Here is a 26621-nt window from a genome sequence, read left to right as displayed (position 1 = left end):
TTGTGCTACGGGAGTGGTTGTGAAGAGAACTGTCTTTGTTGCTTGTGTTATATCGAGCTTGTGGCTTGTGGGCCAGCAGGAACCACAAGAGGGGAAATAAAAAAAAAATTAGAGTCCCTGGTGTCATCAAATTTATAGTGGCAGTCATTCATGGTCTCTGGTGAGAAAGCGGCTGGTTTTCAATGGCCAATTTTGGCGCTTGTTCAAGGTTCATATATTTTGAAATGCTTTCTGGAGGTTGCCCTCTCTGTCTCGATGATTTTGGTCATATTTGGCACTGTCTGAGCGCCTAATTTCTGCGGTGTTTGTTGTATTGCATTTAATGTTTTTGTTACTTAGTTGGGCGAATTTTATGGGCACCACTGCCTTCGTAACGTCTCATATGCTACCCCCAAATTGACACTTTCTTCCTAGTCACTGAACAGAAACCTTAAAGCATTATAGGAGCTAAATTTTAGTTGGTGTTTTCTTCTCTGAAATGATGTTTGAGGCATTAGAATGCATAGTTTACCATGCAGCTTTTGTTATGACTGCTAAATAGCATATAATTTCAATTTCTTCCTTGCTGCTGTTTTGGTTTGATCATCTGAAAGATGACTGTGACATGTTCTTCTAATTGATGTTTAAGTCCTGTGAGGTGCAGGAAAGCTTTGGTGTAATTGTTGATACTTAATTCACTACAAGACATAAGCTGGGTTGCTTCAAGGGCTGGAATCGCAACATATTCCATATCTGCAATTGTAGTGCTATTTTTATATATGTCTCATGTCACCTAAACACCACATTGGCCAATGGAACCAAAACAGACATAAAATCGCAAAGAAATTAAAATATGGATTGCTATTCAGTGGTCATGGACTGGTGTCACATTGCAATACAAGTGTACTGATGTCTCAAACATTATTTTAAAGAGAGAAAAAAAAAAATGCAAGCAGAAATTTGGTGCATATGCTTTTTTAAGGCTTGCTTTCATGCTGTCATTTCAGCCATTTCGTAAGTGGAGTCATAATGAGCAGCCACGTTTTTAGCCATTTGATGCATCTACATGAACTCGTTATTTTCAACAATGTTTGCAACGTCATCGTCGCAGTCTGAAAAAGCAGGTACCTGCACATCATGCTTTTCTTTTTTTTCTCCCCAGTTTGTTTTTTGGCTTTTTTGAAATTGTTTCATTCCGTGTTTTACAAATGGTTTGTAGCAACCATTGAAAGGAGACTGTAAGGCATCTGGTGTGATTGTGAGCTAAATACTGGCAAGTCATTGGATTTGCCATTGAAAATGTGTGCCTGTGCTGCCGTCTCCAGTCGCAGCGTCCCAAGAGGACGTGCGTGCAGTGCAAGCAGAGCGTGGAGGCTGCTGACCTGAAGGGCACTTTGTTTCTTGTCTGGGAGACCATGGAGTTCTGTGCGGAGGAGTGCCTGCGCAAGTACCAGAGCACCCATGGCTCGCACTGCTCGCACTGCCGTACAGCCGTCAGCCAGCTCTCGCTGGGCAAATACTGTGTCCGCTTTGGCGCCGACATCCGCCAGTTCTGCTCGGGCAAGTGCCTCGAAGAGTTCAAGCGGGGCCTCAAGGTGTGTGGACGTCACTTGCGACACCTCTCAGTTGGTCCTGACTGTTCTTTTCCTTTTTCTACATTTAGCATAGCAACCTATGTTGTGACCTGCCACAATAGCCATCATGAAGCAGTGCTTTTGCGCCATCTGTCAGCCAATATCTATATGCTATTATTAGCAAAAACTGTGAAGGACCAGACATTGGTGGTTGGGAAAGAATATTGTGCGAGCCCCTCTTCAGAGCTTTATGTCACAGGCATCTTGTTTTTGAAATTCCGGCCTTACAGCATTGCACCTTTATATGAAGAAGAAAACCAGAATTTCACTGCTTTTTGTGCATACAGTCGATAAAAGTTGTCCGGAAGTTGTTTTGTACATTGTTGTTGTTTAATTAAGTTTTGAAGTAATTTCAATTTACTGATCAGCAGTTTGTACATTCTCGTGGCACGTGTTGTGTAGCTGTTGATGTGTTGCTCTTGAGCTACATTGTTGGAGATTTGCGTAAAAAAATACTTAGCTCTACTAGCTTTGTTAACTTATGTTTAAGTGTAGTTGCTGTTTAGCACCTGTAGTTTCTGCTTATTCCAGTTGTCATTATTCTCAATATTCCAAAGTTCTATCACCTTTGCATAGAAACTAGCACAGAAACTTGGATAAAGGTATAGAAGAGATGTATACAACACATAAGTGTCTTTGTCCAACTATTTGCGCTAACTTTTTCTATACTGTACAGAACCAACTAGCTGGACAACACACACATTTGACCTGCCAGCTTGTTGGTGGACCTTGTCTGTGACAAAAACATAATCTCCATTGGCTAGGTCTTGGGTGTTTGTAGTGCCAGCATTGCTTTAGCTGAGGACATTCGAAGAAGCCTCATTGCACTTGGTGGCAACAAGTGCGGACGTCACTTTGCCTCCTCCCCCTCCTCCGCATACAGGTGTGCTGCCTGTGCCAGAAAGACCTGAGCAAGCAGACGGAGGGCTTCCTGGCCCCTGTTGGGGACAAAGGCCACTTCAAGGACTTCTGCAGCCAGCAGTGCCTCGACCGGTACGAACGCATGAACGCCTTCAACGCGGCCAACCTGGTGGCCCATAAGTGCGCGGCTTGCGAGGCTGAGACCACCACCAAGTACCAGGTGGGTGCACAGGAAGGACCAGGCATTCCCAAGGAGCTTGTCAGCTGTGCTTTGGGACTCGCCTATGGGGCTGAAACGTGGAGGCTAACCAAGAGGATTCTCCTTAAGTTGAGGACAATGCAGAGGGCTATGGAACGAAAAATGGTAGAGGTAGCATTAAGAGATAGGAAGCGTGCAGAGTGGGACAGAGAAATAATTCAAGTTACTGACATTCTAGTGGAAATCAAGAAGAAGAAATGGGCATGGGCAGGACATGTAGCGCGAAGAGAGGATAACCGATGGTCGCTTAGGGTAACAAACTGGATTCCAAGGGAAGGAAAATGTAGCAGGGGGCGGCAGAAAGTTAGGTGGGCGGATGAGGTCGCAGGGGTCAAGTGAATGCAGCTAGCACAGAACCGGGTTAATTGGAGAAATATGGGAGAGGCCTTCGCCCTGCAGGGTGATGATGATGATGAATGTATTTAGAAGTACCAGAGAAGAGTTTCTACGGAAGGACGTCTAGTAAGGGACCCTCCGCAGGTGATACATCGGACGATTGGCTAAAGCCCTAAATACAAGAGCAATTTCGTTGGCGCATGTGCCGAGCGCTGGCATGTGGTGCAAGACGTGAACAGTTGCGAGTGTAGTGCTTGGCGTCTGTGCCCACAAAATTGTTCCTGGATTCAGCGCTTTAATCCTACACAAGTTTTGTAAAATCTTATTCTTATTAATTCTTCCTCCTTTGTTAAATCAGACTGGGAGCACGATCCAGGCCTGTGTAAGTCTGTGGCTTTGGACACTCGTTAATTCAGACATGAGCGGGCTCGCACTTGTTGCTTCAAACCAGGGGGGGGGGGGGGGAGGGGTCGCTGTAGTGTCGAGGTATGACCCCTGTGCAGCCAACAGTCATCGAAATACAGTACAACCTCGATAATTCGAACTCGGTTAATTCGAAATCCCGGATAATTCGAAGGTTTTCTGCGGTCCCGTATTTTCCAATGTAAATTTGGCCGGATAATTCGAACAGGCGGCCTGCGCCAGCCCGGTTAATTCGAAAATTTGGACTGCTATGCGGCAATGCCTGATCCATGTTTCGCCGCAAACCCGGCGAAACGACGGCCCTACGGAGCCGCAAGGCAAAGCCACATGGTAATGGTGATGATTTATAGGCGAAGCGCCCCAGCCGGAGCACTCTCTGCACAAAAATCGGTCCACAGTGTACCTCGCGCACCGCCGAAACACGCGCCTGCAGAGGAGAAGACGTGCTTCACTGCAACACGGCGGGCATACCGGTTTTTATCACGTGACCTCGCCCCCACTCCATCCCTTGGTGTGCTTCACCCACTCTTCCCCCGTGCCTCCGACGCTGCAAGTACGTCACCACCACCGCCGCGCCGGTCTCGCCTGCGCCATTTCTTTGTGTTGGGCACTGTGGTTAGGGGTCGGCTACTCTGCCGTTTTTTTGGGCGGGACTGTGCAGAAGTGCTAGCTTTGTGACCGTAGCAGTGCAGAAATGCCAAAGTACAAGACTTTAACGCTGCAGCAGAAGTTCTGCTTGATCCAGGAAGCAGGCAAGAGCGCTTGTTCGAAGACCGAGTTGGCCAAAAGGCATGGCGTGCCCCTGCTCAAGCGCATGCTCCTTTGCTACGACAATGGCAAGGAGTACTCCATCGACCTCCTCGGAGCCATATGCCTCATGGTGTACGCTTGGAAACAAGTGGAGCCCACATTGATCAGGCGGTGTTTTGAACACGCTGGTTTTTCCAGTGAAAGCACTGTTGATGCCGATGCAGACCACCCATGTACTACTACTCTTGACAAAGAAGGAGCAGAGTATTGCGACCGCATCAATGTACTCTGCGCAGAGGATGAGTCCAACGCAGTCGGCTTCGCCGAGTATATCAACATTGAGAGCGAAGAGCAGACTGGCTACTCTGACTTGGAGAGTGAGATCACTGCTGGTACGAACATGCGTGATGACAGCGACGATAGCGACGAGCCTCCCCGAGCACCTGCTCTTGGTGAAGTTATCGGATCGCTGAACGTTATCCGCAGTTTTGTTGAGTGCCGCGGTGGAAGTTCAGAGATGTTTCGTTTATTTGACCAACTCGAGAGCATGACCTTAGGAGCCGCAAACTACCGGACGCGGCAAACCAGCATCTCTGATTACTTTCAGTAGTAATTCAAAATATGCCGAATAAAGGTAACACGTTCCTGCAACGAATTTTTTTGCCTAAGTCTTATTTCTTGGTGTGTTCGGTTAATTCGAAAACCCGCTTAATTCAAAGATTTCTCGCGGTCCCGATGACTTCGAATTAACGAGGTTGTACTGTAGTTCTCCCGAACCTGAAGTTATTGGTACAGTAATGCAGGTGAATTTTGTGCGTCCACGATGACGATTGGAGTCCCCACTTTCCAAGTACAGCTCAGTGGCATAGGTTCGGTTCCCTTAATTTTACACCAACCCGCGGCTGCCACCTCCAACGCTGCTTGGCGCTTCACTCGTATTTTATTTTTTATTTGGAGATGGTGTCATGCATTCTAACACCTATGCATATTTACTTCGCTACACCCATGTTCCGCAAAAACCGCGTATAAGAGATTTTTTTCTCGATTTTATCATGTCATATTTCCGCCTCTTATTATATGCGGATCTGAACGAATGTAAGTCTAAATTCGCAGTTCCGACCTTGTTATTAATCAGTGCTATCAGAATCGATCTTCTAGCGAGAGGGGGCGCTATCTTGTGGTGGCGTTGGCTGACTGTTTCATTGGTTTCGTTTTCACCACGCTGACCCTGCGATCCTCGCTACCACGGTGCCCACAACACACACGTGACCGGAAGGAGGCTGATCGCACTTTGCACGATGTAGAGAAGGACCACTCTGTAGAGAAGGGTCTCTCGTGCACCTATCCAGCCATGCTAGCCGTGTTCTAGAGCCGGATAGCAGATGCTTGAACAGTATTTGCATGGAGCGCGTCGGTTGCACTTTCGACAATTGTGGGATACTGAATGTGTGTAGAGGTACCGAAAATAGTTTCTACAGAAAGATGTCTCTAGCAAGGAACTCTCAGCAGACGATACATGTCTCGGTCGGCTACGATCATGAAAACCCCGAATCTAAGAACACTTCCTTGGTGCACATGCCTCGTGCCTGCACATGGCGCTAGACGCGAATAGGCTCGAGGATGGTGCACGATGGCCAGCAGCTCGTGCGCTGCTGTCCCACGTCCGAGCTGGAAGCGGTCTACCGGCTTTAGAACAGCTGGACGACCATGTGATTTTTGTGATTGGCAGGACAACTGTGAGCCACTCTTCTTAGGTGTGTGAAGTTTTCCGATTAAGCATACCGGCGCGAGAACGGGAGTGAATCAGCGCCAGTACATGAAGGTTCGTGGATTATTCGTCGCCTGGTGGCTTAGTGCAGGGTTGCGTTGGACATGAAAATGCAGAGTGCATACGATTTGCGGGGTAACCGCGAAATGTAGTGCAAATAAATACTTTTGTTGATCTTTCCTCGCTCGCATTATACGCGGATGGAAAACTTTTTTTCCTGTTTTTGCTATTCCGAAATTACACCTCATATTATATGCGAGTTCATATTATACGTGGATTTTTGTGGTACTTCTTTCAGTGCGCTAAATCTGTGCACTGTTTACACACTCACTGTTCATAGTTCGTGAAGTTAAGCGTACTCAAAATGCGACGGGGCTGTTTGTGAGCGGGCATCACTTTTACTGTGTTGAACTACGAAGAAGATAGTGGGAGACCTTTACGATTTTAATGAAATTTTACTATGATCGCATGCTCTCAAATTGCTTCAAAATGATTACATTTCTTCTCTGTAGCTGCTCCAGAAGACAAAATGCTCCAAAACACATATTTTTCTGCTCCACTGCTCCAAGAGCTGCTTCTGAACCTCTTTTGGCTGTCCTACTCCTGATGTCATCCAAAATTTTATATCATGGAAATGGACAAAATTTGTATGCGGAAACATGGGAACTGCACAGAACACTTGTGCAGCCACAGCTCAATACTCTCGTTGAGTACAGCATGACTGGTGATTGCGACGTCACCGATGTGCGGGCTGCACTCTGCCACATAGTTCTCCCTGTGCATACAGTGTGGCTAAGGGCAGAGTAAATGATATGTGGGTCACACGATGCTGCGAGCTGGTCTCTGCGTACGGCACGACCAGCAGTAAGGAAGTCAACGATGTGTGAGCAGCCATAGTTCTTGGTGTTGTAGTCTCGTGTCTCGCATTCATATCATCCATAGTGACACAGGAGAGCGTTCAGAACATCCGAAATTCGGCGCAGTGCACATAATGCATTCCAGCTGCGGAATTCTAAGAATTCATATCATCCTGAATTTGTATCAGCCAGGTTAATGTTACTGTGATTCCACTGATGTCTGAACTGAGTGTGCTTGCGTATAAAATAGCCAGGTTTTCTTCTTTGCTTCCTCTTTTGGAAGAAGAAAGCCAGGCTTGTGAATTCCAGAGATCTACTTCTGAAAGCAATCTCACTTCCTCCTCTAAACTCAGCAGGGTATTGGATGCGTCGCTTTCTTTATTTTTTCTTCTTTTGTGTATGACAAGTGTCCAAGTTACTGTGGTCTATTAACGATGGCCATTTTGTTGCAGGTGGAGTTCAACGAAGGGTCCCACCGCCTGTGCAGCGATGCCTGCGTGTCTAAGTTCCGTTATGCAAACAAAATCAAAACAGTGGTTTGCGAAAACTGTCACAAGCTGTTTGACAACACAGCTTGCCCACCTCATTCCCTTTACTACGACAACGCTTGCCAGCAGTTTTGCACCAAGGCGTGTGTGAACCTGTTCGTGCTGTCTCATAGGAAGATAGTGCCCTGCTCGTGGTGCAAGGTGAGCCCGAGAGCTGCTTTTGTGCCTCTGTGCAGTTATGCTTCACCCCATCTTGTGTGGTTTGAATGCAAGGCCCTGTTCTTTGTCACGGCTGGGTGCAATCTGTCGCTTTGTCAAAATGTAGCTGTGCTGCTGTAGGATATGTGCATAGCTCCACTTCGCTGCTTCTCTTTGCTGTGCTCTTGCGTGGGCATGGCCTCTGTGGCCTTTCAGTAAGCACAGAAGAGTAGATTTTTCTGTACTGGGGGGGGGGGGGCATTTAAAAATGCATTTTTTACTTTGGCAGCGCTGACTCTATGCTGTAATGTGGCCAGCCGTTCATGGTTGAAAAATTCCGCCAGCCACTAAGTGGAATGCATGATGCAATTGTTTTCTGTAAATGTGGGAAAAAGGTCGAGCATCCTAAGTACCGACCGCCAAATGAAGTTCTATTGCACACTAGCAACTTTCTGTTCTGTAATGTGAGCTCTTTCTTAAAAAGGGGACTGTCAGCTTTTCTTCGGTGAGATTTTCACAGATGTTGGGAAGAATGTTTTGTGTTGAAAATGGTGTGAAATTATATGCGTATGCTCATGAAATATGTTCCGGCATGATTGAGAAGCAATTTCACCTCTGTGTGCTCTCCGACAAGGTTGCTTTGTTTTTTGTTTTTTTTCCCCATCGTTTTGCAGGTGAAGAAGTACAACTTTGACATGATCGAACAAGTGGAAATTAATTCACCCAGCCACCTCTTTTGTTCCATCAATTGCCTGAACCTGTTCCGGGTGAACCACAATGCGACATCATCACGTGTTATCCGTTGCGACAACTGCACCAAGATGATGCCAGCCCAGTACCACCTGACCATGAGCGACGCTACGATACGCAACTTCTGCTCTTACAAGTGTGTCATCACATTCCAGAACCAGTTCAAGAACTTGCCCCTACTCACCACTACGTCACCCACTGTCACTCAGGCTACCATGGGTGAGTGGAAAATTCTCGCTGCTGGCATTTTATTTTACACTTGTTATAGTGAGCTGTATGGAATGCCTCAGCTTGGAACAAGATTTTGGGGGATGCGCTAAGGTAATTGCAAGGTAGTGCAGGTAGCATAAATGCTTAATGTAAAATATGCTAAAAGAAAGAATGAGCACATCAGAAATGCCTAACAGAAGTCTTTGTTTACAAAGACTTGAAAGAATTGCAGCCATTACAGTCATCTGAAGTGATTTAGAACGGTGAATTAATCTGGACGAGCACATCTGCTCGTTGCGTATGCAGGACTCCGTATGATTTCCAATGCCTAGGGCAATTTAGTTCCAGTAGTCATTCAGATGTTTGCTATGTTTTGTGAATTTGTGAATGTGTTTTGTATTTATTACGACATAAATGTCAGGCTAGTAATAGGCTTTGAACACTGCCTTTGGCTCTGTTACATGATCCTGTGTGGAACAGTCGTGGCTTGTAAACAAAACATTTTCACGCGCACATAGGCAGCTTCTCAAGCTATACCTCTAAGTGTGCCATGGTATTGTACTTGACAAGTTGTACAGAATAATGCTGCACGGGGGTGTGATGCCATCCTTTACTTGGCCGAAATTAGATTTTACCCTGCAATTAGACCAGCTTCAAATATTGATTCCCTACTTTTGAAGCTCATTTTCCCAGGGAAGGTTGATTTGTATGTGGCAGTGTGCGTGGCAATCATACTGTGTTTTTGATGCGGTAGCATTAAAACGACTATAGACACCAAATTTTGGTGGTATTTTTCCTTGTTAGTGATGCGTAAGCCATTCCTGTATATCGATCCGCACGCAGTTTTTACCTATGACCGCTAAATAATTTATAATATAAATTTTCTTTCACCATTTTCGGTTACAGCAGCCGAGAGACGGCTGGGACGTCACAATTAAGTCTTGACGCGCAGCATGAAAAACAGTGATATTGTCGCTGATTCTTCACATGTAGTGATTCCTGTTCTTGAGGCATGCTGGCTTTTTCATTTTAGTCAATTCGAATGGCACAGGAATGATTATATCGCTGTATTTTCATCCCTCACATGACTTGGACTTGACTTTGACATCAAAGTCATCGATCGGTCATTGAAAACGAAACTGAAACAGGCGAAAAAAGAAATTCGATTATAAATTATTCAGCATTCGATTATAAATTATTCAGCATTCGTAGGCGAATGTGACGTGGTGATTCGTATACAGTAATGTCTTAGGCATCATTACGAAGGATAAAACGCAAACCCAAAAATTAGGTGTCTATACTCCCATAAAGGCCTCGGCCCTGCCGTGCTGGTGCAGTGGTTAAGGTGGTCCACTGCTGTGCCCGAGGATGCGGGATCGAATCCCGACCTCAGCGGCCGCTTTTTGATGGAGGCGAAAAGCAAGGCGCCCGTGTGCTGTGTGATGTCAGTGAAAATGAAGAACCCCAGGTGGTCAAAAATTTCTAGAGCCCTCCATTGCAGCATCTCTCGTAGCCCGAGTCGCTTTGGGACGTTGTCTGCGAGATTGAAAATCGCAAGCTCCAGTGTTTAAGGAAACCTACAGCAGCATATGTTAGTCCTTCAACTCGGTGCTGCTCAGCAGCAGCAGCAGCTTCAAGTTGCCGCTTTTTTTCTGGCCACGTTTTAGCTCTGGAATGCTCTTGCTCGTACCTACACCACACACAGTTTGGTATTCTCCTCTGTGGTCTTGGCAGTGTGTGTGCCACAAGAAATGTTCTGCTTTGTCTAGGAACCTCTTCAGTCCCTTTGATTCTTCGTTGAAGAGTAAAGCGGCCAGTGCTTCAGCTGCCTGTACACTTTTAATAGAGGTAATCTTGGGTGGTCGGCCTGTGCTGCATCAGCTTCTCACTTTCATGAAGCAGCTTCATCTACCGGAGCCATTCTGTGACATGAACTTCATGGCTGGCAGCCTTGCAACAAATATGTATGCGTGAAGAAGCCAGAGAAGCAAGGTGACAGTGCCAGATGCGATCAGATGTGGTCTGACAAAGCGAGCCCTGACATGGTGCGAAGAGACATTTGAAACTTGACGTCTCTGATGTGAGATCACAGCATGCAGCCTGAAAGTTGGTGAACTTGGATTCGTACTGGGATGAGGTGTGAAAGAGTCAACACCGCAGCTGACTGCTTAAACGAAACATTTATTCATGGGATGTGGCTGCCTGAGGGAAGGATGGTCTGCCCAGCAGCTTGCGGTTGTCCGGTGGCCGCTAGAAGTCATTCAGTTGCTTGGGGCTATGGATTTGGCAGGCTAGATGAGCAGCGTTGTCTACATTGCGGATCGCCAGGAACCACTCAACAAGCGGCGGGTCGGGATAAAATCTCTCTCGCTTCTCTCTGCTCCTCGCATATTCGGTCCCCTTAGACCACCTGTTTCCTACCCTTTAGTCACCATGGACCCAAATTGGACATAACTGCGGCTAATCGCCGTGCTGCGAGGCTCCTGTCCATGTCACAACATTGGTCCAGGCCTGGTGCTTATTTGGGGATCCTGCCCCAGTGTCGCTGGTTGAATAGTGGTGAAACGAACCGCCTTTCCTAACCTTGTATTTGGCCTTTTGTTGGTCGCGCTTTTTGGCACCTGCACCTTGTCAACGATATTGGGAGATAAAAAGTTTCTTGGGCCTTCCCGAATTGGTCTTTTATGCCTGCTGCATAGTCCTCAAAACTAGCCAGCCATGCATCGGCATGGCAGCCACCATTTGCTGGTCATGCCGTGTTACGGTTGCAACGAGAGGTCCTTTCATGCATGCGGTCATTCATCTCAGTGGCGCTGGAGACCTGTCAAAGTTGAGGTACTTGCGTGCGTTGTCTCGCATCCGTAGGGAGGCAGGGGCTTTTATGCAGCAGCGGGTGTCTTGGTGATCAAGGTCTGGCTCCTCTGAAACGTTGCTTTCGGGGGTCGATGCACAGGTTGCTGCCCTGGAGGGGGCAGGTACAATAAGCCAGCTGTCGTGCTCACACATCACAACATAGCATGCTTCTTTTACGTCAATTACAGTTCAAGCTTCGGTTTTCTAGCCAATCAGGGCTCGCCGTTCTACTAGCTTCGTGCTTTCAATATTCAGCTTTACTCATGTCTCACTCCACTCTGGGTGGAAGCGTGTGTGCATGCTGGAAAGAGGAAGGAACGATTCTTCCGGCAAGGTTACACACTGCGTGCTAGGTCGAATACGTTCCCCATGAGCGTGCTTTGAAAATGGTGATTGTGGGCAATTTTCTTGGGCTCGAAACAGCGGGCAGGCGCTGTTCTTAACCAAATTTGGCCAGAACAGCAGGGATCATAAGTGCGACACTCCATCTCATCATTATTAATTTCCTGTGCCATAAAAAAGCACATTGAAAACATAAAAACCAGAAACAAATGCATGTAACAGCGTAATAGATTCACCAACTTTTAAATGACCGAGAATTTCTGATTTTCTAGAGCACGTCCACTAATAAAATTTTGCTGAGAGGTTCTTTGTTAGTCGAAGACTCAATAATAATAATAATAATAATAATAATAATAATAATAATAATAATAATAATAATAATAATAATAATAATCTAAAAACAACTTTCTGGCGCAAAATTGTATTTGTTTGCATCGTGTCCTCCCTTAGTGTATGCTGACATTGCACAGTACAGTAAAATTTCGGTGATACGTATATATATTTTTTAAACACGAGGAAAAGAATGTGCTGCCTGGTAAAACATATGATGAAAGCTGCCTAATTTTGAAAAAAAATGTGGCTATTGAATGAGGTACAGAGGTATTTATTGACACTTTTCTCTTCATAAAAGTGAAAGGTATGACGCTCGCCCGGTCCACGCCGAATTCTGTGGCGGTGCTGCGGAGTCCATTATCTTGGAAAATCTGATTACTGTTCGCTTAAACTTCAAGGCGTAGGCAGCCCTCTTTAAGCTCATGCCAATTTCCCTTAGGGGGTATTGAACAACCGACACCAAACAAAGCAGCGGCGTGTCCAAGAAACATAATTGACCAAATCCTCTCGAGCAAGCACCGTCGATACCAATTCCACATGACACAACATGTTATAGCACCGATAAAGTTATTGGAGTCATCTGTAGTGCACTTTCAGCCAGTCTTTTTGCATCTTTTGCTGCCATCTTGCTGCCATCCGTTGTGTGGTGCAGCATTGCAGCAACATGAGAAGGCAGAGATCATGTTGCATGTTGCACTGCCTCCTGACTCTGACATCTCTTTACGAAGAGTGATAAGAGGCTTGATAAGAGTGAGCAAGCATGCATGGCTGCTTGGACTCACTCTCCCTTACAAGAAGGGGAGGTTGCGAAGATTCAATGTAAACTTTTTGTTTTTTCAATATCCTTGTACGAAAATAGCGATCGCTGCTTAGAATTGCAAAAATACAGTATTTGGAAATATTCTAATTTTCTATGCATCGCTATTCACTTTGAAGCCTTAATCAAAGGCTGCATTATTTTTGTTGACGCTTGAGACATTTGAATATTTGCAGAGCCTAATATTTGGCAATATTTTGGTATTTCAAGGTTAAATTGGCTTGAAATTTTTATTCTTTTATGGTATGATAAATGTCTTTTACCGACTGCATAGGTACCTGCAAGGCATTTTTTTTCCCACAGGAGACTGTAGGAGCAAACCAATGGTGCAGCTTAACCAAAGGCTTTTTGTTTGAAATGCAATTTATTGAAACCATAACAAGCAGAGAGAACTTTCATGAAAGCATATATGGTTGGATTAATCTGCATTAATTTGCCTTAGTGCAAACTAATTTTAGCCTACTGCAGTCAGTGCTGGTAGCGGGCTGCTGACTCGCTGTACCTCGAAGTGATGCAAGATGGCCGTGTTCTTTCAGGCAAGAGCCAAGTTGCGGCTGGGACAAGCAGCAACACTCCAGTCATCTCCAACATCCGCTCCCTGGCGCCACTGGTGAAACCGGGCGGCCAGCCGGTCATCCCTACGTCCATGCAGTCGGCCTCTGAAATGAAAAGCGTTTCCGTGCCCAGTTCCCTCCGGCCTCCTCCCACCCTCACAGCGATGCCAAAGGTGAGGGACTGGCTCCTGTGCCACCCTTTAGCGCCTTGAACATCCAGATGGAAAAAAGAGCGAGAGCTATTGCATGTTCCAATGGGAGCTTCGAACCAGCGCATTATCAGAGCCAAGGCAGTTATCGCTGCTGCAGCGGTGCCCTAAGAAGCTCATCGCCAGAAGCAGTGAGCTATGTCAAGCGCACAGATTAATCCCTCGAAGACTAAGGTAATAATTTTTCGTGTGTGAAATAAGCCAGCCCAATTCCAGCCCAGCCCACACATTCTCCCCAGCCCACACACACAAATAAGCCAGCCCAGCCCACACATTCTCAAGTACTCAGGTCAAGTAATTAATATTGTGGATGATCACAAAATTCTTGGTGTTACTTTTCCAATGCACCTAGTTGGGATGTGCACGTCAATAATGTCTGCAAAAAACTGTCTTTGATAGCAGGAATGCTATCACGATGTCGATGACTGCTTCCCACTAGGGTGAAAATTCAACTTTATCATGCTCTCGTTGCTTCTGTTTCCAATTATTGTAGCTTAGTTTGAGCGACTACTACAAAAACAAATACAGTTGAATCCCGCCACAACGAATACCGCCACAACGAAATTTCCGCGACAACGAATAATTTTTTATTCCCCGCGAGTATCCTATAAGAATTAATGGCCTAAATTTCTCTGCACAACGAACCATTTTTGCAGAGCGTTTCCGCTTCAACGAAATTTTCGCGTTCAAAATCGAAACCGAAACTAGTTTTATTGGCGAGAAGTCCAAGTCAAATCCAAAGCCACATTAAGCATGAAATCACGTGATTGCAGTTCCGCCATTTTGGCTTTGTGTCGTGGTCGCGTTGTTCACTCGCTGCCTTTCTCTTCGACAACGACGAGTTTTCATCCGCAGGACACGATAGCAACGCAAGTGAAAAAACGCAAAACTCTTTCCCTTGAGCAAAAAGCTCAAATAATCGCCCAAGCAGAAAGCGGAAGGAAGAAAGCGGCAATTGCTGAAGACTTCGAATTCCTACAAAGTTCGCTGTCAACGATTCTAGGCAATAAGGACAGCGTGAGAATGGCACTTGCTTCAGGCACATCCTCGAAGCACAAAAAGGTGACGCGGCCCCTCCATGAAGAGTTGGACAAAGCAGTGCATGCGTGGTTTGTGGAAGCACGAGCCAGCAACGTCCCCCTGTCCGGAAGCATCGTTCAGCAGAAAGCCTTGAACTATGCATGCCTACTTGGCATTGATGATTTTAAAGCCAGCATTGGCTGGCTAAACCGTTTCAAGGCCCGCCATAACATCGTTGGAAAAGTGTTGTGCGGCGAGTCAATGTCAGCAGACGTGGACGGAGCAGCTGCTTGGAAGGCGAGTAACATGGCCGGAATTTTAAGCAACTTCGCGCCTGCAGACATTTGCAACGCCGACGAGACCGGGCTATTCTACGAGATGTTGCCGGCTAGGACGCTCGACTTCAAGGGGCAGCGCTGTCACGGCGGCAAACACAGCAAAAAACGCATCACAGTGCTGCTTTGCACAAACATGGATGGCTCGGACAAGCGTCCGCCGTTAGTCATAGGCAAAAGTGCCAAGCCGCTCTGTTTTAAGGGAACTCGTAGCCTACCTGTGCAGTACAAGGCGAACAACAAGTCATGGATGACCCGCGCTATTTTCACCGAGTGGATGATGGCATTCGACCGCGACATGAAGCGGCAGGGCCGTAAAGTTTGCTTGCTTTTGGACAATTGTTCAGCGCATCACTCCGACGAAGTCAAGCTCACTAACACGGAGCTGAGGTTTTTCCCTCCCAATTGCACGTCTGTCTTACAGCCTCTCGATCAGGGCGTGATTCTTAGCCTGAAGCGCGCTTACCGCGGGAGGTTAATTCAGCGGCTGCTTTTTACACTGAAACCGGCCGAGACACGAAGGTGGACTTGTACGTGGCACTGCAGATTATGTCTGCTGCCTGGAGCACACTGGGGCGCTCAGTAATTGTGAACTGTTTCAGGCACGCCGGATTTGCCGAAGGTCGACCCGTACACTCTGCTGGCCTAACACCAGGCGTTACAGACGACGACGAAGAGGCGTCACCGGCTCCGGGGATCGCGGCCGCCTGGAAAACGCTGGGAGAAATAGGAACCGTGCCGCCTAATCTCGAGCTCGACGAATACATCGGCGCTGACGCTTGTGTTGTTGTTCACGAAGATGTGAGTGATGAGCAGATCATAAAAGCTGCCTGGAATGATAAGGACTCTTCCGATGAAGAAGATGACGACGTACAGGAAGCGCCGGCTGCGGCAACCGCCGTACAGGTGATGGACGCTTTTGATGTCATCAGGAATTTCGTTGCTGTCCGAGACGACGATGTTGCAATGGGTTTGCTGACCGAGTGTGAAAATCGCGTGACGGCGTTGCTCGCCGTGAAGCGTAAGCAAACCAAGCTTACAGATTTTTGGCATTAAACGCCTTTGCTGCTGCTTGGGCAATTCTTTCTGCGTTTCACGTCAAATTTTTGCGATAACGAAGTTCCGCGAGAACCAATTTTTTTTCGTGCACCGTGAATTTCGTTATAGCGGGATTCAACTGTATAACAAAAATACAGGTTTTACGAAAGAAAATGATTCGCCATATTTCTAACCTTCCTTATCTCTCTCCGACACGAATTGCCTTCCAGAATTATCAGATAGTTCGTTTTGAACTTTTATGTTTTTCGAATTTTGCGCTCGTTTTGCCATTCATCTCCAGCTTTTAAGGATTTCTTAATAAGCACTGCACATTTAAGGCCAGCATCAAATCCAATCTGCACCCGTAATGCCGATATCTGGTTTATTCCATACTTTTGAAACAATTGATTGATTGAACGCTTGGACACATCGAACGCTTGGACAGAATCCCGCGTTCGCGCGATTAAACGGGTCAATGTACACAGCTTCTTGAAATGCTCAGCGTCCCTGACAGTTATGCGGATGCAGTTAGCAGCAGAATCAAAGCGGAGAATGGCCATATCCGAAAAATACTGAGACGGAGCGCTTTGCTCTATTGCGTTGGTAATAGCCTGTTTCGGGATGTTTGTGACATGCACTTTGTTAAGTGGCCTGATCAGAACAGTGAAATGAGGACGACTCACCCGTTCTGTGTGCAGACGTTGCGGGGACACTTGACGCTTGCGATAGGTTGAAGTCATGCTGCATCCTGTAGTTGTCTTAACCTGAGCAGGAGGGCTTGCAGAGACAGTCACAGCTGCGGCATCCATTTCCTCGTGCACTGTCGGCAATAGCGGGTAATCAACGCTCCCTGTAGCTTGTGGCGTTTGTGGCGTCGGAGGCACCGTTCGGCTGGATGCGAAGTACGGCGCCGCGTCCATCTTTTCATGCCCCGCCGGTAAGAGCGGGTAATCACAACTTCTCGTAACTTGGCTTGACTGTGGGGTTGTAGTCGGTGTAACCTGTGGCGTTTGTGGTGTCGGAGTCAGGGTTTGGCTGGATACGTAGTATGGCGCAGCATCCATCTGCTCGTGACCCGCCGGTAATGGCGGATAATCGGAACGCCTTGTAACTTGGCTTGACTCTGGGGTCGTAGTCGGTGGTTGGCACGGAGTGAAGGTCGCCGGGCGTAAAATTTTGAAGGTCACATCTTCCGGATGCGCTGTGGCGGCAGCGCCGCCCGGCTGTGGCCCGGGAGCAGCCGTGGTCGTGGTGGGCCCTGAGGGCGTCGATTAGGCTTAGCCCGTCAGAAACGCTAGTCCTTGAAAGCTTCGAATTGAACAGCGAGCCGAAAGTAAAATTGTTGCAAACAGAAACAATTATAAACTACAAAAACTAGAGCACAACTTACCGTCCACTCTTAATAGATATAAATTCTTAGCTAATGTGAGCCTAAATGACCTTATTGTCCATTGTTACCGTACATGCATATTGAGTATTCGTTTTTGTTTTCTTGCTCTGTTTTCACTTATAATCTGAAATATAATCTGCTTCCACTTTTGTTTGTGTATGCTCATTTGTTAAATGTTTTTCTGTTGGCAATTTTGTCATGATGGCTAGATATTCTTTTATTAGTTTCATCCAGTGTATGTGCATTGTCGCTTATTGCCATTTAGAGGTACCTGGGCCTAGTCAAGCTGTTTTTATTAGCTTTTAGCCCTTTCATCTATATAGGATGTACTCTCTCCCTGGAAAAATAAAGTGAAATTGTGATTGAAATTAAATTGTTTTAGGAAGCGCACTAGAGAAGGCGCAAGGTGTAAATACCTTCATTATGTTATAGCAACGTCCAGCAGACGGCCATTATGTGCAGTGTCACTGATGCACATTAATGACAGTGGTCCCCCAATGGATGCATGAAAAGCTTATGGTTTCTACTGCGCTTGAAAAGATGCACCCCCTGCTTTCTCGGGCATCTCCTTTGTGCACTCTTTTCGGTGGTGCCAATATTGCCCTGTTCTGCTCAGTTTTTTTTTTTTTGTGCTGTTCCATGCATGCGATGATGGCTTGATTAAACGCTGTTGTGAACTGTGGCGGACGTTTAAGAGCCATTAACCCATTGCTCAGCTGAGTAACTCGGAGAAATGTTGTTTTTGCGACGAGGACTCTAAATTATGTTTATTGTCAGCTCTCTGGTGCGGCGCCCTGGGGCTCCTAATTATCTTTGCACCGGCTTTATCTGGTAATCTTCTGTATGGCTTCCTTAAAAGACGTGGGGGCGGAGGGGTGTAGTTGATGATAATAGCAACAATTTTTATAATTTGTGAAGGCTTAAGGCTGACCAAAATAATTTCTTCCAAAGAAGCATCTTGCCGGCATTCACTCCTTTGTTGTTTTGAATTTGTACAAGGCTCTACAGCACATTGCTCTCCGAATGCTTTGGACATTTGCTGAGTGTACCACTTTTTTTAGGTTGATTTTAGAATTGGTAGGTTAATATCGTGTGCTGCAGTAGCCTACAGTTGTGTCCCATGGACTGAATCAAGCGGTAGTTTCTGGTTTTCAAAAGTGGTGGCATCGTCATTCGCTGAAAAAGAAAAAGAAAATTCTCTGGCTACGCACTTGTTGTAGAAAACATGTTGGTTTCCATCACTGCAAGCCGCGCATATGGTTGCGCTTGTAAGACTGTTTAGGATAATGGGTCTGTGATACAGTGCACTTGTGTTTCGGGCCTTTTTACTCAGAGCGTACAGTCGAACCCGGTTATATCGAACCCGGATATATCGAACTCAATTTCTCCGGTCGTTCGATATATCGAACTCCGCACTACGCACTGGAAAGTGTGCCTTCCCCAAAGACAATCGTGTCACCCTTGGCCGTTTGCCGCGTGACGTTTTCTAATCACGCGTGGAAGGAATGAGAAAGGACAGCTGGTCTGGCCAGCGCCGCGCCCATTCCCCATAGGCGCTCGCATCTGCAGTTATCGTTTCCCGCCTGCCAACACACGACGTTTGCAAGCCATGTGCGTGGGTGTGCACATTCTTTTGCTGAGCTATCTCTCTCCTTCAGCACGCACTACGCATGCGCCAAGCCAGCTCAGCCCGTTTTCAGACAGACGTCGGACGCTTTCTTCAGCGTGTGTTGCGAACCCTCTGCGCGCGGCGGCTGACGTGGCTATGGCGCCTGCAGACGTTAAGAAGCGACAGCTCTCTCTCTCTCTCTTTTTTTTGTTTTGCGTGAGTCATATTTTTTTATCGTTGTGCTGTACACGCGGCATAGCGTAAGATATGACGGCTGCGGACATTAAGAAGCAGCAGGATTTTTTTTTTCTTTTTTGGTGGCAGTCGTTTATCCTTGCATGTATGAATCAACGAAAGCGCGCGGTCAGCTGCTGCGATCATGACGCCCGTCCCAAGCGCGGTGTGATAAATCGAACCAGGCTTGTGCAATCAAGCCATCACGGGCACTCTGCCAAGTTCGCTCCCCGCCACCGCGGGAGCTATCAAAAGATAAACGCGCCCTGACGTTATCGCTGCGCAGCATCTTGGCACGCTGCCAAGAAACGAGCTGTGGATGAGACTACCGACAAGACTACCGACGTGCGCCGTCGACATGCAAGCAAAAACGCTCGCGATTTCTGCCCCCGCGACACAGAAACCTTGTTTTGAGCTGCCGCGGTGACTCGAGCGGCCAGAGGGACGCAGTCCCATCAAGTTTGAAATTTTTTGCTCTGTTGCTGCCGCTCGTCGCTGAGATCGCTCAATCGCTTGCATGGGAGTGAACTGGCCTTAACATATTTTTTAATTTTTTTTTTTTTTCAAATTCTTGGGTGCAAACATGGAAGGTGGGTTCATTATGCGAGTGGGTTGATTACGCGACAAATACGGTATCGTTTCATCGTAAGTGCCGTCACAGGCCGATTTCTGTATATCGAATTATCAATATATCGAACTATTTCGCGATCCCCTTCGAGTTCGATATATCCGGGTTCGACTGTATTTCCCCGCTGTTTCAGATCCGTCATGTCATTCAATTTGTGTTTATACAGTCAAGTTCGATAGCCCTTATGTAACTCTAAATTCAGTCAAAGCAACACACATGGAATCAGCTTTGTTGACCATTCGCACACCAGCTGGTTCTCATCACTCACTCTTCTAACGGCAGATGGTTGTATAATACCATACGCTACATTTTTTTCTCATTTTGTGCGAATAGGTGGTGAGTGCCCCGGTCCTGACACAGGCAAATAGTGTCACAGATGTGGCGCCAAAAGTGGTGGCACAGGCGCCGAGTATTGCAGCTTCTGCGTCAGCACCAGCAGTGACTGTGACTGTGCCACCGCCTGCCACCCTGAAACCCAGTGTGTTGAAGGACATTGCCTCGGTGGCGCCGACTCCTGGCCAGGCCGAGCGAGAAGTGATCATCCAGCTTCCGTTCCCTAAGCTGCTTCGAAATAAGTCTGTGCTCTGCCGCCCCACAATGGTGTCCAAAGCAGCATTCTGCCGGCCCATGGGATGCCACAAGGAGATGCAGACTGGTGAGCACTGCACGCTTGTTACAACATGACTCTGTAAGGCCAATCATCATGTGAAATGCTCTTGGTAAGCTGCTTGCGATTGAATCTTTTTTTTTTTTTTGGTAGCTGCCGCAATAAGTTCTACATTCGCGCAGCACATGGTATGCACATGTTATTTAGTCTCATCGAAGGGTGAGGGGGTTTGGGCCAAAAAGTTGGTTGGTGAACTCATAATTACGAAATATTCAGGGCACGTCCTCCCCCTCTCCTCCCAAAGAGACGTTTGTATTTGTGAACTTAATGTAACTAAGGATATAGTGAACCTGCCATGTCTGTTATGTAATGCTGCATCATGAACTGAAATCTGACCGAACTGCACAACAGTTTTAGAGTGACTAAACATGAAGTGCCAAGGGAGGAATGCTTACGATGTAGTTGATGCAGTGCTCCATGTTTCACAATGGTTGGGCTTACTATGTCAAATGCAATTGTCGCTGCAGCTCCACAAAAGTGGTACAACACCAGTTCATCTCCAAAAGCAGGACATAGCAAAGAAGGCACGGAACGAGCAGTGCGCGCCCATTGTTGCCACTTGGTTGCTTATGTGATCCCAATGCAGACAGTGGATACGTGTCGGGGGCCAGGAACATTGTTTAACACAAGCAGGTAGAAATTCTGTTTTCGGGTAACAGTGGCAGACCGAGCGAGGGGACGCACAGTAAGAAGCAAAGGGTTCCAACTTCCACCGTGAAGACAGGTGCGGCTGTTGCTACTGTTGCATTGTCTGTGTATAAAAAAAGACCTTTAATTCGAACGCTAGGCGGTTCCGCTACGGATAATTTGAACTATACGCTGCTGCATCTGGGCAACTTGGTGCCTAGTACATGGCCAAAGGAATGCCTTCGCGATAGGGAGGCATAGTTAGAGGCTCCACATGTCCAAAAGGGGATAGAAGAAAAAAATCAGGCCGCCACGCCATGGCCGCTGGGTAGGGGTGGGAGGCCACGGTGGCGGCTGCCTGCTTTTCTCTTCTGCACAACCTCTGAAGTTTGTAACTAAATACTCGTTAATTCTACCACTGTTAATTTTGCAGTACGGATAAGTATCTCATCTCTGTCTGCACGGTCCCAGCCAACGCCCATGAAAGGCTATGAAATCGGACAGGTTATACGCGTTTTCAAATAAAAAAACAACAACAAATGTTTAGGTGGAAAAACTTTTTTTGCGACAGGCGCTCAACCTTCCACCCATGAATCAACATAAGCACGTGGTCAGTTGCGATCATGACGCCAGCTTTTAGCACTGTTCTCTTCAAAAGGCGTTTTTGCACTATCACGCATTCCAGTGATTATGTGGCATTGAACAGCGCCTGCCCCAGACGCGACATGATGAAGAGAAAACGAGTCCTACACAACCGGACGAATGCTGGCACACTGCTGAGATGCCCCCCCCCCCCCCCCCCCCCCCCCCCCTCCCTCTCCCTCCCTCTGCCTTCTTTTTCCCACTACAGCCGACGTGAAAAAGTAAACACACAGTGACTGCCAAGAAATGCATTCAATGCGAAAAGGGTTCATTATGCGAGGGGGCCCTTACGCGAGTGAGTACGGTAAATCTACCTTAATACAAATGGTTCTTGTTAGTTCTTTTGAGGCCACTCAACAATTCGAAGTTTTTTCTCCAGTCCTGTAAAGACGAGCTTTTATTTCATTCGCTTACATAGTATCGGGCCTGGTCTGGGGGAAGCAGCAAAAGCGCGGCGACTGTAAGTCATCGCGGTGGCTTCTCCACATGTGTCTAGTGTAAAGAGGTGAAGCATCCGGAAGCAACTAAGGAAGCGATCCTGGCTCGTCACAGCTTCTACGAACCAAATCTGTAAATTTCTTCCATGCTTAGGACAATGCAAATACGGGCTGAATTCTGCGAGAGCTAAAAAAAGGAGCTGTGGATACTTCGTGTCTATAAATGCTCATCTACACTTTTATGCAGTGAAAGTCGCAATTCTGAATGGCTTTGTACCTCATTCAGCAGTTAATTTTTTAAATATTAGGCAGTTTGAATCATACATTTCCCCAGATAATATGTTTTCTCGCGGCATTTTGTAAAAAAACGTATCAGCAAGGTTTTACTGTATTGATGCTCATATCTGATTAAATTTATGTGATTGATCTGATAAGCTGATATACGAGATACTTGCTGCCAGAATCATGTCCACAGTTTTCTCCTTCTTTTGTATTCAACATATTCAAGCCAAGTTTTGTCTGATATCGTAGGAGAATACACAAGCATAGCAGTCGATTGGTGTAGATTTCACATTGAATACACTCAGGTGAGGTGATTTCAGAGGGATCTAAATATTGTACTGGCACAGCGACTGACAATGTGCCCTAATGAAGGAAGATCGCATGATGCACAGCCCAAAGATGGGGGGAGTGTCTTTTATTAGAAATGGTCACTTGTCAGATATCACAGTGCAAAGGGCCCAGGTAACCTGATTTGGCATTTTGGGGTAAAACCTGCCACAGTTTCTTTCACTTTTGCATATTTTTTCCTTGTCATTGTGGTGTGCGTGATGGTTGCCCCCTTCTGCAATGCAGAGGCAGAGGCGCAGACTGGGTCAGAGAGCGGCCCCGTACGGCTCATACCTGTTCCCGTTCCAATCTACGTGCCGGTTCCCATGCACATGTTCTCTCACGCTGTGCCGTCACCAATGCCCATACCCATTCCTGTTCCTGTGCCTATTTTTCTGCCCACGACGAGAGACACCACGGAGCAGATCTTGGAGACCCTCAAAGAAATCAAAGTAAGCATGTGCTTCAGATAAAAATGAGAGTAAGCGGTACAGCTGTTCTGACTTGTTTCAGGCTCTGTCTAGAAGCGCTGTCACATTGCCATTTTGGCAGCAGTGCCTATGTTAGGCGTTCACGCATGACAGAGAAAAGCAACATCATAATTACTATGTTGGCTTATGGCGTGAATGAGAAACTAGAGGGCAGCCATTTCTGTGGTCCACCAAGAGCGCACATCCTGCAATCACGTGGCTCCCTGGATGGCTAGATCGGTGTTACTGAGCATAATATGCTCTGCGCTGAAGCCGAAGCAGAAAGCACTTTTGAACTAACCGCCACTGGTCATAGAAAGGTGTAATCTCTCCATCAGTTATCGCCAATAGCTTCATGCTGGTATGAATAAACAATGTTTTCCATAACGGCTTTGCCAGCGAAGTAGCTAGTCAGGCAAGGGCTAACTTGCATCTATTGCCATGGATTGCATGCAACGGAGTCTAAGCTGTCTATAGAACCAGAGTTCTTCAATGCCCTTTCTGGTCACGAAACTCTGGCCGAAGTTTCATGTAGGGTCAGTGCTGGGCCACTAGAGGTGACTCTGTGTACTGATGGGCATCGAGCCGCTGCTGGAGCTGCCTGCCGCCATCATATTTGAAGCGACATTTGTGTCTAAATATTCTAAATCTCTCGCAGTTGCAGTGTTGGGCGACGTTAGGGCGTGCTGTCTACTAGGTAATCACAGGAGATACAACAACGCTAATGATATACAAATGCCTCATCAACAGCAGATGTATGGTGTGAATCTGACTGTGAAGCACAAACCCCCGCTGTAAACGAAATTTATACCGCTGTAGAGCACACTTAGAACTCGTTAGACGAAGTGCAACGCCATTTACTTGTCTCCTACATACAATCTGTTCTCGCCGACTGCACATCTTACAGCGTGATTGCTGCTCTGAAGGCACGCTAGCCGATCTTCGTCGGCCAATATTGTTTGGCAGATCTTTAGCGATGCATTTTCTGTGCTGTTTTTCCCTTCTCACATAGCGGTGATGGTCCAAGGTGTGCCGATGTCAGCGTACGCTGCAAATGGTGGCACCATGCCGTTGAGATCAGAGTAGTTGCGAGGCGGTCGGTCTGAATTCTAACACGGTGCCCGGCTGTTTTCGCCAAGCAATAGCCAACGCCGTTTACTGCTTGGCCCACCCACAGTCGCAGCGCACGTCTGCTATGGCGTTGATGTTTATTTCTGATTCAAGCATTTTTTCTGCCGCTTGTTTTGAAAACATCTCGTGAATTCACAAAACGAGTGGTTCTGGATAATGGCACACCACTCAGCATTTCTTAAGTGTGTTTGGCTTTTTACCAGGAATGGGCCGATGGCAACGACTGCGTCTAGAAGCTGTGATAGTTTCCTAGATGTGTACAAACGGATATTGCTGTTTACATGGCGTAAAATTCAAACTGAGCTTCCTTAATATTATGATCTTTCACCCGCTTCGCCTATCGTAGCTTCACTTGTTTTTCGCAACACAACAAATCTGCCGGCAGTGACGATGAATGCGAGCATAACTCCAGGGAACACATTGGCGCCTTGTGCGACTGCTACTTCTTGCTGATTGCATCTACATTAAACATTGTGACCAAGAGTTGATTTTAAATTGTTTTTGTAGAGTTCGCACCATAGCTTTTGCGACGATTGCAAATTACGAGCGCTGCGACTTTTGCTGCAGATTTTGCGACGAGCGCTTGCGTTAATTAAAAGGGCCTAAGCTGTGTTCTGCAAGTGATGCAGAACTACAGCTGCCAGCCGCTTTCAGCGGCTTGGCAGATCATGTTGCACCAGAGTTTTGGCTACTTTTATTTGTGTCTACGCAGTCATTGTCTTCATATCACTGTGGCCGGAACTGCACTGTGTCAGCGTGTGCATTCGATAAAGCTTCTGCATTCACTTCCCGCAATTCTCGAAATCACACTCACGAATACTACGTACTCTACGAATACTATTTGTCGACGAAGGGGGGCAGTGCCGGTTATTTGGGTCTGAAAATATTAGACATTCTTCACAAACACACACATACTTCAAGGCGAAGGTGAGGTGAATCCACCTGTTTCTTGCCTCCCTAATGTTTGCTTCGTGTTCCTTGGCAACTCGGTTTCACTGCGGCAGGAACCATCAAGACTTTTCTTGGTCGGGTCTCTGTAGCCGCCACACCATCCCGACACATAAAAAGTGCCCGAAAGTGTAGTAAACGTCGAATTTGTCTTCAAATGAACTGCTGAAGGGTTTCCGTCTCGGTTGCAACAGAGTCTGCTGCCTAGCTCCTCGACTGATGCCCTTCTATGCACAGTGGTGCCGCGACTAGTATTTGAAGCTCTCTCATAGCATTACGGAGAAGTTTCATGATCATTAAGCATTGAAGGAATGTGGTACAATCGTGGCTAACATGGCATCTGCCTGCAGTTCACAATCTCTTCTTCATAATCCTGAATGAGCCGCGCCAGGCTTGTTAGAAGTGAGATACATGTAATGTTTCGTCGTATAGTCAAGAAAGAATTTTAGGCATTATTTCTGTATAGGTTTACCAGGCGAGTGTTCATTTTTCATTGAATGTCGGTGATTACATGAACTAAAGACATGCATAGTCAGGGTTCCACTGTATTAAACAAGTTGGCTGTCGATTTCCTGACTGCTCTGTATGGTCTAAGTGGGATGTTTGGTATTTTGTAGTAGGCATTTGTGTATGCATGTGTCCAGTAATATTTCGGGTTGCTGTGATTCACTTTCAGGAACAAATGAAGGACGACAAGTTTGATGAAGTCCTGCTCACCATTGCACGGTCCTTGGTAGAGGCATCTTCATCGAAGACGTCTCCTCCAGAGCAAACAGGTGGGTACGGTTAACTTGCAGATTTTGAGTCCGTGCTGCTTAACACAAGGGAAAGTTATTGGTGCTGCTTCATTTGTGGCATGAGCCCAATCCAAGCCGTCACGTGGATGCGATCTGTCCAGGAAGTAAATGGATGGGTGTGGTTGCAGACAGACAGATAGAAGTGAGGAAAAAGAAGTGAGGAAAAAAAAATGCTGACCCAGCTAGGCAGGAGGCAGAGAGAGAGAGAGAAAACTTTATTGTCGGGAGTAGTCTTACTGGGTCTTAGGTTGCTGACAGACAGATAGATAGAAGTGAGGAAAAAAAAAATGCTGACCCAGAGAGGAAGGAGGCAGAGAGAGCGAAAGAGAACTTTATTGTCGGGAGTAGTCTTACTGGGTCTTAGTGGAAGAGCCAAGTGGCTGTAGCTGTTGGCTTGCGGCGATTTCTTTAGTGCGGT

The 26621-nt window shown here is 46.7% G+C and overlaps 1 protein-coding gene across 2 annotated transcripts in view; it reads left to right on the top strand.

Annotated features, from left to right (window-relative positions):
• The window catches only part of woc (zinc finger protein without children), a 58776-nt gene that overhangs the window by 7841 nt on the left and 24314 nt on the right, over positions 1 to 26621 (top strand). For both annotated transcript variants that reach the window (XM_084594662.1, XM_084594653.1), the window contains exons 6-13: positions 1305 to 1574; positions 2497 to 2694; positions 7320 to 7556; positions 8228 to 8522; positions 13395 to 13585; positions 20209 to 20530; positions 23104 to 23309; positions 26083 to 26182. In XM_084594662.1, the coding sequence (XP_084450788.1) occupies positions 1305 to 1574; positions 2497 to 2694; positions 7320 to 7556; positions 8228 to 8522; positions 13395 to 13585; positions 20209 to 20530; positions 23104 to 23309; positions 26083 to 26182 (1819 nt within the window). The remainder of the gene's footprint in view (positions 1 to 1304; positions 1575 to 2496; positions 2695 to 7319; positions 7557 to 8227; positions 8523 to 13394; positions 13586 to 20208; positions 20531 to 23103; positions 23310 to 26082; positions 26183 to 26621) is intronic.

Source organism: Amblyomma maculatum, chromosome 1, assembly GCF_055883805.1.
Source record: "Amblyomma maculatum isolate TAMU_Amacu chromosome 1, ASM5588380v1, whole genome shotgun sequence".
NCBI lineage: Eukaryota > Metazoa > Arthropoda > Arachnida > Ixodida > Ixodidae > Amblyomma > Amblyomma maculatum.
This window is presented reverse-complemented; position numbering and strand designations above follow the sequence as displayed.